General features: G+C 33.3%; 1 protein-coding gene across 5 annotated transcripts in view; it reads left to right on the forward strand.

Moving 5' to 3' along the window:
- Positions 1-15459, forward strand: part of LOC129751349 (serine/threonine-protein kinase NLK) — a 306036-nt gene that overhangs the window by 253541 nt on the left and 37036 nt on the right. For all 5 annotated transcript variants that reach the window (XR_008738684.1, XR_008738685.1, XR_008738686.1 and 2 more), the window contains exon 4: positions 4279-4334. Coding sequence is in view for 2 of the 5 variants with exons in the window: in XM_055746794.1 (XP_055602769.1) it covers positions 4279-4334 (56 nt within the window). In the remaining 3 variants the exon portion in view is untranslated. The remainder of the gene's footprint in view (positions 1-4278; positions 4335-15459) is intronic.

Genomic DNA, 15459 nt, shown 5'->3' on the forward strand with positions numbered 1-15459 from the left:
GGGATAAATCATTTAGATTTATTCGGTAACATCCTTCTGAGCAGACCTTTATGGTAAAATGATACCTAATTTAGCCATCATGCCCTGCTAGTAAAATTTGGTTTCGTTATGCTTGAGTAAAGGTGGTGCGATGCCAAAATTTGGGTCTCAATTTTTATATACAAATATCAAAGTGATCTCGGAATCACGAATTCACTTAAACCAGAATGATACTTTGATAAGCCACCGCATCAAAATTCGTTTTGAGACAACAACGATGGCTGTTTTAGGTATCAAGTATAACCAAAATTTGGCAACGCTAGCCTCTTGAAATTTCATTAGAAATGGTGGCTAAACATGGTATGTATCAATTTGCTTTTTTACCATCAAAATTTTCCAATATCTGTACTATCTGTAGAGGAGAATAAGGACACTTGATCCCTGGGGATAACTGGAATTAGAATGTCTTACATAGATCAAATGTTTTGGCCAAAACAACAAACCTGTTATCTAGAAAAAAAAAATAAAACATTTTATTATTCGAGTTACTGCACTCTATTTGTAAAATCTAACAAAATGTGACTTGAAGATCTTTTTTTATCGCTTTAAATGTTTCCCACACGAAAAAATTATAATAAAAATAATTATTCCAATATGTAAATCGTTAGAGTATAATATAAACTTCTTAATGCCATATTTTCAAAGCAATAGTAAACTTTCATTTTTTTAAGAATAAATTTTACAAAATGAATGTTATGGGTTCACTGGATCCCTCGAATCCAAAAAGATATATTTTGCTTCTGAACGGATGTTGATCATTGCTAAGCATGTAACTATTAATATTTAACCAATGACTAATATGTTTCCAATAATTTCCTGAAAAAAAGTCGCCAAATATGTTTTTTTATCAAAAAATTAGAAAATTGCGCCTTTAAGTATGCAATGAGAATAGGGTGGTACAAACTTTTATAATTTTTTTTGTCAGACACTTATAAACTGTGAAATGAAAACTAATATGGCTAAAAAAAGTCAATGGAACTTTTATCTTCAAATTTTGAATGATTTTTGCAAAAACTTAGGACACCCTGATTAAAGGATGAAGTCCTCTTTAACTTTCAAAATATCACAATTTTTTTAGTCCCTCGAAAACGCTTCTAGTTAATCTACGGCAGGGGTCGGGGAACTTTTGAATCATTACCCCAAAACATTTTTATTTAAGTTGATATTACTCCATGACGAAGAGCAAAAAAAAAACGTATCCGTAAACACTAAGCGAGCTCTCAAAGCGTGTTATTTGAATGCCTCAGGCAGGGGAAATATTCACTTCTGTATAGGCCGCTTAATTCTTTACTTTCGAAATGAAACCAACAAATTCATAAAATTGCAAAATGCAATTATACACTTTTCACTCACAAAATATTCACTGTTGCCCCCAAGAATTTCACTTTTACCCCATTTGGGGTAATTCACCCCGGTTCCCCGACCGCTGATCTACGGGTTTATGTCTCGATCTAACTTTCGCAACATATAAACGTGAAATTAGACGCTGTAAGAAAAAACAAAATACGGTGATCTGCAATTTTGTTTCCGAAAAGATATGATGAGAATAAGAAAATGAGATAAAGTATCTCCATTCTCCTCTATAGGAAAAAAGAGAACAAAATTTTGGGATTATATTACCTTTATTTGAACAAAATTATACTATTTTTTTAACAAATCATGATAGTTATATAATATCTTTCTGTTGCCTAGTTTTGTTATGACAAAGAAATCAGCACTAAATGATGCGCGCACTACGCTGGTAATGACTGAATTTTTTATTTGTTTTCGGTTCAATTGAAACTCGAACACCTTAATAAACCTGATAAAAATGGGATACAAAATAATGCTGTCATTTTTATCAAACTTTTCTAACTTATGAAAGTAAATGAAACCTTAATAATGCCTCATTCAGCTGTTGAAGATAAATCATCATTTTATTGTGCTATCATTTAGTTATTGATGCTTTACTTTAGTATTGGTTTGTCTTCGAATTTAAGCACATAAAAAATTTAACAAATCCTAATTTTGGCATCGGGATACAACACTGAGTTATGCTATCATTTTCGCATCAAAACTCATTTTGGCTATTGTTTGGTATCAATTTCGACATCAAAGTCTTCTCGGGCTGTAACCTGTCCTTTTACCAAATTAACGGTGTGTTCGTAAATTGATTTGTTCTATCGAAGTGATTTTTTCTATCGATGCTGGCGTTCGTAAATTAAACAAACTGTATGCAAAAGCATTGGAAGGTGATTTGAAATCTACCAAAAAAATCGATGCATCACCCAAACAAATCAGTTTACGAACACGCCGTAAGTGGTATAATAGATGATTCAGATTCAAAACGTGGGTTGACAAAGTATTATAAGTATTATAATAGCCAAAAGTTTGATTCCGCCCTGCTAGGATACAATAAGGGTATTTTACCCTCAGTTTATGAGATTAGAAAAAAAACATTATAATTTAAATGCAAAGCTGTATATCCAAATCAAAATCCCCATGCTAGCTTTTCTGCTCCAAATGGAATAGCGGGAGAACTTCGATTTGGAGGCTTTGCAAATTTAATGCTGCATCCTGCGGTCGATGCATAAGTTATTCGACGATTGATATTCATTGAATTATGGCAATCAACACTCTGGTTGCTCTGCTAGGGAGGCAGAGAGATATTTCTGCCACGCGCGCGGTCCGAATTAATGGAGGGCATTAATCGGGGGCCAGAAAAATTTGTCAACTAGCCAACGAGTCAGCTTTCGATTCCCCCAAACGGTTTGCGGTCGATTGAATTTGGAAGCGAGACGGTCGGTGTAGGAGAAAAGGCTAGGCGGAAACGGAAACTAGGCTAACGTATTGATTCGTTGATTTCATTTCGGATTTAGTAATAATATCGGATGGTCGCAACGTGAAATCCAATTTTTCGGGTCATTGTGTGGTTGATGGTGCCAAAGCACGTATAATGTTCGCATTATTTTGGTTTTCAATAACAGTTGTGGCGGTTGTTGAAACACTTATTTCCGGAATTGCTGGGAAGGTGTACTTCATTTAGAAACAGGTTTGTTTTTCTCCTTTTCATACAATTTTAACATTGGTAGAGAAACACTTTTTGATTGGATTTATTCCTATATGCAAATTAAGTTTGAAATTTGAAAAGTCAAGCCTACCAAAATGCATTTTCACTTAAAATTTCTTGTCATAATTTTCCATTAAAACCTCACAAACTATACATAAGGATTGCAATGAATGTATGGAAAATTTTCATGATCGAATTTTGAAAACAGAACATATACATTTTGTAGACTGGCCCAAAAAAAAACTGACCTGTGCAAAACTTCAGCTCAATCGGGCTTGATTTGGGGGTGCCTCAGAGCGCCTAAAGTTCCGGTTTTTTACTCTCAAAAATCACTAAAGGGGGGACCAAAAGAAATCGGAAATATCGAAATTTTTTATGTTGATGCCTAGTCATTTGCATAAAATGCATAATACTTCGAAAACTGGTGTTATCTCAAACCATTTTTTTTTTTTTGTGAAATATCGACTTTAAAAAAAACGGACGTTCCAGAAAGTCAATTTTTGGCCAAAATTACATTTTTTCAAGATAACACTAGATTTCAACGTTTCATGCTTTTCTAAGTCATTTGGTATCAACATTGAGATTTCGATTGTCCAGATTTCCTTTGGTCTTCCATTACGTGATTTTTAAAAAAATCTAAGGTCCATTTTTTTGGCTTTTCGAGAAAAGCCAAATTTAGACGTTTAAAGCATATTCATGTCATTTGGCATCCATTTGGCATAAATTTTAATTTTTCCGATTTCCTTTGGCCCCCCCTCCCCCCCCCCCCCCCCCCCCCCTTATGCTGATTTTTAAGGGTGAAAATATCGAAACTTTAGGCGTTTTGAGGCACGCCTAAGGCTCGAATAAATCAAACTCATTGACCCTCATTGACTTTCGACTCATAGGAAGAAAGACGCAAGTGCGTGGAATATGTCTTTAGTGGTAGAATGGTTGCATTCCTTCATTCAAATTTTGAATGCCTCACTCTTCATGGAAGATTTACGAAACATCATGAAAAAAATATGTGTACCTACAACCTGGGTTAAATTTCAGGCTAAATTTGTCGCTTAAAAGAAGTTTTAGTTCTGATTTTTTTTTTTACTTTACTTATTTTCTGGATCATCAGTTTTTTTTTTGTTAAATATACTGTGATAATGCTTCGAATTCCTTATCTAACGTTGTTCTTTTCTTTTTTTCTCTACTTTCAGGTATTATCAGCACTCGACATCCTGCAGCCACCTCATCTGGATTTTTTCCAAGAAATGTATCCTTTTCAAAGAATTTTAATTTCAAAAATATTTCCTTGTTTCTTCTATAGGTTGAACTTCTATATCATAATTTATTACAAAGAGATTCGCGACCATTTAAAAAACGAATTAAATCCAGATATGAGCAAGATTCACAGAATCATAGAATCGTATTTTTGTTTAGTTTGAATATCCAATCTCAGGATTCAAATAACAGAGTTCAAAATTCAGATTTCGTGCATAAATTGAAAAACGATTTGAAAATAAGATTTCCATGTTTCTTCAACCATCGTCAATTTTAGTTTTTATCATTGAAACTACGTTCGATATAGAGGATCTTTTTACATAAATTGTGAAAGGTATAAGGTATAACAAGGAGTCTTAAGGCTTGTACATAAAAAACCCACAGCAGATCCATGATGCGAAATTTTCATAAAAAAAAAATTCAATTTCTGCTGTCCGCTAGCTTCAAAGTAAGGCTATCTTGGTAAAACTGTTGGCTTCACATGGGCTAGCCAAAGATTTTGAACAAAAGGGCCAATTTCAGTTTGAAATCCTGTCGGCGGGCCGCACTTAAATTTTTTTTTTTTTAAATAATTAGCAGAGTTTTACGTCATTTTTTTTTTCAACTACAAATTCTTGGCGAAAACAAATTTGAAAAAAGAAAGATAAAACGAATTCACTTGTTTAAAAACTAAAATTCAACATGACTTTTTATATACACGATATTGAAAAGATACATCACTAAATCTTTGTCACTTTTAAATATTCTCAATTCTTAAATAGTACTTTTCGGCGAGCATTCGATCTTACAACATTCTTGTTGGAACTGATGGTACTATTCGTCGTCACTTCCATTTAAAAATGTTCTGGAGCTTACCACGGTGATAACTAACAATGTGAAAACCGTCTTTTTAACGTTGGATGTTGAATCGCTAATTGACTCTCTGTGATTTTTTTCCACAATAAATAAAAAAATAAAAATCAAAAAATAACTAAAATATTAAATTTCACATATTTTTAAGTTATTATCTTCAAAACTACATTCTTGATTCCAGAATATTTATCCAGATTATTATTTTATTTAATCTTATTTAGATATCATTGGGATAGGATTTCTAAAGCTAAATTATGACTTCAGTAATGTGGGATGCGAATTATAAGTGAAATAACTCAATTTTTCGATATTTAATCAATTTTCTATCAAATTTCTAATAAAAACATTATAGATAATCGTCTAAGACCTTTTAATGGAATTTCATGTTTTTGCCGAATTGGATAGGATAATTTAAAAAAATATATGCTGAGCATATTTTTATCATAAAACTATATTTTTGCTTTAAACGGAAATAATTACATTGACGGACTTCGAAATTCCTTTGATCATGTGTAACTCCGATTTTTTGGCTGGTCTTTCGGCTCACATTAATGGATTTGGTTTTTCAAAGTGGTAGGATAAGTGATAATCATTTAACATTGCAATTTTAGGTACAGATCCCGTTCGATTTTGGAAACACGCCCGTAAATTTAGTGTTGCCAAAATTGAACGGTTTTATTTGTCACTTTTTTTCATTTCAAATTAATCAAAATTAATGTTAAACATAATATTAAGGAGCCGTTCACATACCACGTGGACAACTTAGGGGGGGGGAGTATGGAAATGTCCACGCTTGTGCACGGAGAGGGAGGTAGGGGTTTGGGTCATGTCCACGTGGACATACTTACTTTCAAAATATTTTCTAAAGGTGAATAAATATTTAGATGTTTAAATCAAAATCTTAAAATGGCATACCTTTCCAGTATAAGTTTAAACAATAATTAGCTACTTGAAAGGAAGTGATTGAGAAATTTAAATTTTTTAATTTTTTTTTTAAGTCAGAAAATTTTTATTCGGTTTTACAAAATCAGCTATTTCTATAACAAAAAGGCAAAAAGTGGTGTTTTCTAACTGACAAATAAAGGGTATTTAAAATAAAAACTTTCAAATGTGTCCACGTGGACATCCGTGGAGGGGGCTAGGGGTTTGCCAAATGTCCACGCTTGTCCACGGAGGGGGAGGAGGGGGTCAAAAATCTCATTTTTCTGTTTACGTGGTATCTGAACGGCCCCATACCTTAATTTTTTTAATTCGGCTAAATTTTTTTTTTATTTTAAGCAGTACGAAATAAGAAAAAAATATTTTTTTACTGTTTCAAAATAATATAAATGTGCCAAAAAAATTCATGCTAATTCTGTGTTTTAAATTAATTTTGATTAAATTGAAATGAAAATAAAAAAGTAACAAAAAACCGTGTTTTTTGGGTGATGCCAAAAACGACAATTTACTACTCGAAATTCATTTAAATTTGGACATATTTGGGAATTTGTCTAATTCAATGATTTGATAATATGATGTGTGCAGTTTCTGTTGAAAAAAAAATAATGTAAGAAAGCTGTTTCTTTGAAAATTCTTCCATTCTTCAAATTCAATCCATAAGAATGTTTCAAGCATATTATTTAGTTATTTAAATCGTCGTATGTTGTCACAACGTGTCTAAGAAACTTTTTAAAGCATTGTAGCATTCCTCTATATTCACCTCTCTGTATGATTTTTTTTAAATTTTAAACAATCTTTATGTTTTCAGTTCCGAACTATTTTTTCTAAATTCAGACCAGCTAGAAGGAAGTGAGAACAATCAAACACTCAGTATTGTATTTTTTATTTTAAGAAAAATCCCACTCAGTTGAGCCTCGTCTCACTTCCGGAACCTTTAGAAATCGAGTTAGTAATTCATTTTTATGGTTTTTTAAGGAAAAAAAATGGTTGATTAATTTAAATGCAACTTATTTCTCAACTTTAAACTGAGAGAGAAGATAGAACTTAGAGAATATACCTTTTTGTGGGAATTTTTAACGTTTATTCATCCACATTAATATATCTTTTTCACAGTATTTTTGTTATTTGGCTACAGTGTTGCCAGTTGTTTTTAATTGAATTCCATAAAGTTTTCAGAGGTAATTTGAAGTTTTTTCCAAAACTTTTACCATTGTTAATTTTTTTTTTGCAAAACATATTTTTCATCAAAATGTGTGCAGTTATTATTTATTTTCGAAGTAATCTCGATATATCTAAACATAAATGTGTAAAATTTAAAGTTTTAGGAATAATTATTTGAGAAAATTTTAAAAATTGCTCATGTATTTCGTACGCAACACTTCAATAAAAAAAAGTTGTTTTAGTCCCCCTGATCGCTTTTTTATGTGAATAGTGGGTTGGATAAGGGAGAGTCTTCTATATAATGTGGCAAAATTTCAGAGATGCCGAAATCTTCATGTTATTGGTCCCAAAAAAACTTTCAAGTAAAGTTTCTGTTATAAAAATCGATTAATTTAAAAATTTCCAAGCAAAGCTTGCAGCGATGTAGAAGTACTAATTTGTACCATTTCTTGGCCAAGAGATAACACCAAATGGCAGGGATATTATCCACGTTTCATTTGGGCTTGTGTGCAGTAGATTTAGGGTCATTTATGAATTTCTCAAAACCCTGGGGTTTAAAAAGCTTCGTATTGGTTTGAAACTCATACATGGTTTTTTTGCAGAATTTTTAAGTAACGTTCACATGAGTAAATTTGAAATTTTAGGTTTGTATACTGCCGCTCCAAGAAAAACTGTTCCATGTGACTTTTGGGTCATTTTCACTTTTTTGCTAAAACTTTCTATTTTAGTGTTAACTTTCGAATAAAAACACAAACAAGTATACTTTGTTCTGGACTTGTACGAAATTTTCATCAAGGTGGTTGTCTCTATGTTAACAGTTCTACGCAAGAATGTCACACTCTAATTTTCTGTTCCGTTTGTTGAAGGAAATATAATTTTTTTGGCAGAAAACATTATAAAATGATTAACTTGAATTGTTCACTACGAAAAAACTGTCGGTAAATTTTTAGTTTGAAAGAAAAATTGGAAATATTGCTGAAATTTCAATCGCATTTTTATCGTTTGCACATTTTTTCATATAGGAAAATTTTGCTTGGAACGGCAGTATAGGAAAATTGAAAATTTTGTACAGAAAAATCATCTTTATTTTGGTTTCTTCTGTGGAACCGAGTCTGTTTATGATTTTGCGCCAATTTATAGCTTCGTTTGTTAGGAGTGTTTTTAGTGTTGAAAGACTGGCAGAAGTGTAGAATTAAAGTTATATTTAAAAAAACTTTTTACTGTTGAAGTTTATTCCAATGATTTATTCAATGAACAAGAATCTAGAGAATAATATTTAGATTTGTTTAACCTTTTTCCAAAGCCTAATGTCAAAAATTTCCATACGCTTTTTTTCCGTATCATACCATACCAAATCCAGGTATGCTCTTTCTGCCGAACGATCCAACTCGGTTTGTCACTACAAGGATTTACCATTTAATGTACCCCTCACTACTAGAAGGCATGATGTCGGCATCGGAAGTTGCTCTAGGCATCTCGCCATTCATAGTTGAACCTCAAATCCCCATAAAGTAGCTAGCTTTTTTTGTAACTGCTCTCGTAATGGCACAAGAAAGAAGTCAAACTTCCAGTAACAACATGTTTCTCTCACCCAGGTGAAACATCTCGAGAGGAGTACGACTATACAACTATAGAGCGGAACCCACCCACTAAAGTGTGTAACTTTATCAAGTTACTTCAAGTGGAAGAGCTGCTCAAGAGGCACTAGCTATGCCTTGGCCCTTACATCCACCCACTCATACATCTCTTCTGCTGTTCCATTAGCTCAACGAGCGTGTACTTTTGTGGCAAATGCGGAACTTCTGGATTCTTGGTACCGAGGTACAATATTTTCTCTGTACACACCAGGAGCACTACTAAACTCTACACCTGCCGGCAGCACCAGATGCAGAACAGCAGTCCCGTAGAAAAAGGAAAACCTTTTTGCAGTCGATGCAGTTTGACGTTCGTCGTCCTACACATGATGATGATGGAAGACTTTGCTTCTATGATTCAACCTCCTTTTCCTTCTACTTTGACTACATTGCATTGACGGGGTAGCCCGGAGGCGGAAGCATTTGCGAACTACAACCTTCAATCTAGTCCCCAGCATCACCTGTTACAAAGGTGGAACAGATGAACATTCCCATTGGCTTACTGAAGGGAACAGTACTTTTTTTGTCCTTTTTACCCCCTCAATGTATGCACAAACTCAAGACCCAGGACTTCATAATTTGTGTAGCTTTTCCATTTTATTAACTTTTGAAAGGATTTACGTTGCGTTTAATTATTCTGCTGCTTCTTAGAGCCCGTGAGGATTGGGGCGGTTAACTGAGTTTGAAGATTTAATTGGTGCAATTATGATACCAAGTGAAAAACTATTAGGGATGGATCGAAAATTGGAAAATTGTTTGATAGCAGCATCCGCGCAGCAAATCCATGATTACTAAATTTTACCTTGATACAAATAATACAAAACAACGAAGCAAAAAAAACATTTTCTTGTCCCGGCCAAAAATATGTTCCAAATTTGATAGAAATCAGGGAATGGGACTCCTTCAGTCTTCAGTAGCAATAATCCTCTTGAAAAAATAAAATCTTCTCTTATGTCAGTGTGATATGTGGTTTGTAGCGAGTTGACAGTCATTTTATAATCTGAAAAACAATTGATTATGAAAAATCAATGAAAGAAAACACAGTTGAAGAAAAGAGCTTCGCAACGATGTTTGCAAGCTTCTGTTTGAAGACGATCCAACGATCAAACTCTGATAATGGGAACAAAAATCGCAGACAAGCTCACACAACATTTCCGGTGCTAAATGGCCTTACGAATTGAAAGGAAGGATCCAGCACCGGAAATGGCAAACAGCAGCAGCGTAGCGATTCTCATTTACTACATATCGACTGAATGGATGCCCAAGTCACGTCCTGGGCGCGGCCGCGTAGTGGAATGAAGGCTAACGAAAATAGTCAGTGGAAATGACTATGCAGGACCACGTCCCCATTCGAATGCCTTGATCGAGCTAAGAAGCTAATCTAAGCTAGACGAGATGAGACTAGGGCTCGGCTAGGGAAATTTCGGTGGGAATAACGAGACAGCCAAGGGGTGCTATCGTTAATTATGTTTGATTTTTCCTCCCACACTTTCCGCTGATGGGAGGACGAACGATGCCTTTGTTGTATTTCGAATTGTATCACCCGTTTCTAGGAGATTCAATCAAAAGTTACTGGGAGGAAGAAAGTGTTAAAGGGTGGGGGAACCCAATCCAGGATAACGATTTGCAGGGATGCGAGGATAGTGGTTCTTACGAGACCAGACTAGGAATAAAGAACAAAGTTATACCGTACGCGCCCTAGTCAAGGATTCAGCAGAGTTGCAATCTTCCGGGCAAGGATAAATGCGGGATTTATGACAATCCGGGAGACGCGTCCTTCGAAAGAACCAGACAAAGACACCGAGGAGGTCAATGATTTTGCGTCCTTGTTTTGTTGAATGGTGAAACTTTGTGTTAGTACCGACACGTACCAATGAATTCACGGGACGTGTAGAAGGGAATGAGTTCGGTGCCATGTTTCAGAACAATTTCAAGCCGGACGAAGACAAAGAATCAACGGGCCCGGGATTCAATTACTTTGTTTAGCACCGGGATAATTTCGATGCAATTACGATATGATTAGCTCAGGCTTGGGTCCTACAATTAGTGGGCAACTTTCCAGACGCAACGTTAATCAAAATAACAGGCTTCTTGCTGCCGGAAAGGACAAGTTCACACGTCAAATAAAGGAAAGTTTGGTTGGCGCCGTTGCTTGTTTAGAAAATATTGATTTTTTAGTGTATTTTAGAGTTGCCTTTTTCTTATTCATATCAGTTTTAGTACCAAAAAATGTCACATACTATATTTGGCTCCATAATTTTTATATGTTCTCAAGTCATGCCGAAAAAGTTAAAAGAGCCTCCCTGTCTCTGAAAAAAAGAGAATTCTCTTGAATCATCATAAGAACATATTCGTGTACCCTCTTTAGATAGATGGGTTCTCGAGCTATGCCCAAAAACTTATATGGAAGCATGTTTCCACTGGATGGAAAGAGGGGTTTCGAATAATCATAGAAATATTTCTCGTACTCAAATACCCTCACATGGCACACAGAATCTGAACTAATGCCAAAAACATTGTATGGGAGCCCCCCTTCCTCTTTCCCATCTTCAGACTGAAAGGAAGAAGATGTCATATATAATCATAGGCACATTCCTCGTTCTTAAATACGTTCTTACCCCAAATTTGATTCCATATGCATGATTATTTATCGAGTTATTCGAACATACTTGTATGGAACCTCTTTTCCTCTAGAAGCAAGAGAATCCTCTGCTTCTTCCTACTGCACAGTGGTCCAGGACGGAATTTTATCGTGACAAAATTCATTACGAAGATACTTTGAGAGATAAACAAATGGTGTCTTGAGTAAAAATGCTCGTCAAACCATGAGTTTTAATAATATTTCTTAAATCAAATATAACATCAACTCCACATAGATATGACGTTTTGAATTTGAAAATTTTAGGGTGTGTCGAAAAAAACACTATTCTGGTTCTAACTTTTGTTTATAAATTCATACATGTATATATGTATGAAATAAAAAATGGCACATTTTACTCTCAAAGAGCAAAGTTGTATCTGGAAGCGTTCGTTAGTTTTAAAGGATTTTTTAGAAAGAGTTTATACTTTTTATAAGGTTATTTTTTTGTTCAAATATCAAATATTCAATTGTGAAATTATGGGAGATATTTTTTAAACTCGACAAAAAAAATCTGAAGTTTGTCAATTTTTCATACAAATTCACACATTTAAGGACCCAGTGAAAGATAAAAACCCCATTTCTCGTTCTAAAGTCGAATTTTCATGGTTTTGTTATTGTCTGAGTTCATTGCGATGCTTAAAAAAGGGATTTAGTATATTTAGTCAAATTTTAAAAAAAAATTGAAAACTACTGAATTTTTTTTATTATTTTTGGAATTTTTAATTTTTGCGAGAAATATGTGCTAATTCACTTATTTAAGTATCGCTATGGACTCAGATAATAACAAAACGATGAAAATTTGACTTTTGCTCTAGAAATGGGGATGTTCTCTTTCTTTTTACATGTGTGAATTTATATTGGAAATTAACAAACTTTGATTTTTTTCTCGAGTTCAAAGAATAACCTATTTCCCATAATTCAACAATCAAATATTTGATATTTGCAAAAAATAATGCGGTTATAAAATAAGTTTTTGGTATGCACCAATCCGTTATATAAAAGTTTAAAAAGAACTAGTTTTTGAAAAAAAAATCCCTTATAACTAACCAACGCTTCCAGATACAAGTTTGCACTTTGAGAGAAAAATGTGCGAATCTTTATTTCATACAAATGCTTATAAGACATTTTTATTGTATGAATTCATTCACAAAAGTTAGAACCAGAATACTTTTTTCTTCGACACACCCTAACATTTTTAAATTCAAAAATCAAAACTCGCTTACGAAACGTCACATATATGTGGTGTTTTCAGTAAAATTGCCTCAAAAACCGTTATCTACAACTTTGTAGAAGACAAATTGGCTCTATCTTTTCACTGGAAAAAATTATTATGTGTAAATCATGCAAAAATGACACGCCGCTATATTTGATTTAATATTACTAAAGCGCATGGTTTGATGAGCATTTTTGCTGAAGAGACTATTGGTCCATCTGTTATAGTATCTTCGTTATTAATTTTGTCATGATAAAGTTCCTTCCTGGACCATTGTGCACAAATTGCATCACTTTGCAAACGCTGTAGAAAATCACTCATTGGATATTTTTGCTTGAGAATTTGCACACAAAAAAGCTAAAAGTGTAATAAAAAAATATTTTTTTTAATTTTTCTTTGTATTTTGAAAATAAAAAAAAAGTTAACGAAAGAAATATGAGCCAGATTTATTTTGAACAAATCTTCTGGAAAATACTCAATTCTTAAAACGCGACGTTCGAAAACAACTAGTATTCGTGCTGCATCTGTGAGTTTTGTGATTAAACGTTACTACACAGTTCTGACAAATCAACAGCAGAAGATTAGGGATCCGAATGATTTGTTTGTCAGTAGTTAGAACCTACTAGCGAGTGTGTTCAGTTTTTGGCAGAATCTCTATATTTCGATCAGGAAACTACAGGAGCGGTTCCATACAAAGTTTTGACCAAAACTGATTTCCAATTTTTTTTATTTGCATTGTGATGATATTTTATTAAATGTCTGTTAAAATTTGATATAAACATTATTTTTACAGCATTCAATACGTAACGTACATTTGAAAGTGATTTAAGCAAACTTGTGGATCAAAAACAGATTCGCAAAAAAGGTTTACAAAAAAAGGCTTCATCTGCAAAACTACTGGACCGATTTTCATCACAAATAGCATTTTGGAATCGTTTAATTGTAGCTACATTGTTGTTATTATATTTGACGGCATTGTAAAATTCAGAATAAATACAAAAAAGTCCGATAATGAAGTTTGTTTTAAACAAAAACTCGGTTTACTATTAAAATAGCTTCTAAAGCTCTCAGCAGCTAGATTTGCATTCTTTGGTCAGTTGAAAAATCAGCTGGATAAGGTGGTTTTCTGCACAATTTCGACTTATTTTTATTAAGTCAAAAAGTCACATTTGTCTCCAAAAACATAAACTCTTCCAAAACACCGGAGCAAAGACCCATCGAAAAATGCTGTGCTATTTTAAAGCAGGCACTCAGTAAACATTCAAAAAGTTTATTTTTAAGGGAAAAATGACGAAAAAGTTGGTTTCTGTTTGAAAGAAGGTGCTTTTAAATGTTGCGCAATTTTTGAGTATAATTGGGCCTAATGTACGATTGAACAAAAATCAAGTAAAAATACCAAAAGATCAAAATTTTGTATAGTTTATGGTCTGGAAGTTTGGAAAGAATCGGTCAACTAGGTCATTTTTTACATCGTTTTACCGTGATGCAATTTGATGTGGGGCATCCATATCAATTTTATCCCATTTCACGGTGTCTCTGATGGAATCATTTTATTTATCGAAAATAAGCATCGCTAATTTTTGCACCATTCGAAAGCTGGGACTTTCCCCTTTGATTTGAGCTCAAATTTAAAACAATCCATCGGGGGATCTAGAATATTTTTTTTGATTTTTTTTACCTTCTAAAGACAAAATCATACTAATCACTTTGAAAACGCTTGTTTTAGCTTTAGGGTTGATTAAACTCCATATGTCAATGACATGATCTTATAGAAAAAATTTCTGACTACAACTTTACAGAAGACATCAAAGTGATACAAATTGAGATAAATGAGTTGTAATGTGACAAACAGAGTGATTATATGCATTTGAAAAATCTAATAATCTTCTCATAACCGATTGTACTAAGACCAGAAATGGTATTCTACACACTTAGTTATTGATTGTAGAGTGTTTAAATGTTCAGGATGGTTAATTAACATAAAAAAAACCATTCTTTTACATGAATTTGATCAGAATAATCTGAAGTAAAGAGGGGTTTTATTGTGAAAAAAAGTCTCCCGATTTTCTTGAAAATTTAGTCATTTATATTTTGAGCTAAGTTAGTGTGAGGACTTCATGAACAAATATTTGGGACTAGGAAAAAATTGGACTTTATTCTTACATTTTTGCCCAAATTTTAAATAATCCACCTTGATATCAAAATGAAATATCTTTGATGTCTCCTACAAAGTTGTAGCCAGGAAAATTTTATATAAGATCATGTTATTGACATATGGGGTTGGATCAATGCTTAAGGTAAGACAAGCGTTTTTACAGTGATTAGTATGATTTTGTCTTTGAAAAAATCATTAAAGAGGTTGAAAAATCTTCAAAAAAATTAAATTTTTTTGGACACCCCGATGGATTATTTCGAATTAAGGTTTTGAATGGTGCAAAAAATAGCACAAAAATGCTTATTTTCAAAAAATAAAGTTTTCTCCCAGAGACACCGTGATTTGCTTGTTAAGTTTGCGAGTTATGCAAAAAACGTATAAAAGAAAATAAACATATCAGGGTTTAACAATTTTATCATAAATGGGGAGATAAGGGCATAATGGCCACTTTAAGGAAGACGCTTATTTAACCATAGAAAACAGCTATAATATGTGACTTACATCATTGTTTCGTGTTCAGAC

The sequence above is a fragment of the Uranotaenia lowii genome, chromosome 3, assembly GCF_029784155.1.
Source record: "Uranotaenia lowii strain MFRU-FL chromosome 3, ASM2978415v1, whole genome shotgun sequence".
NCBI lineage: Eukaryota > Metazoa > Arthropoda > Insecta > Diptera > Culicidae > Uranotaenia > Uranotaenia lowii.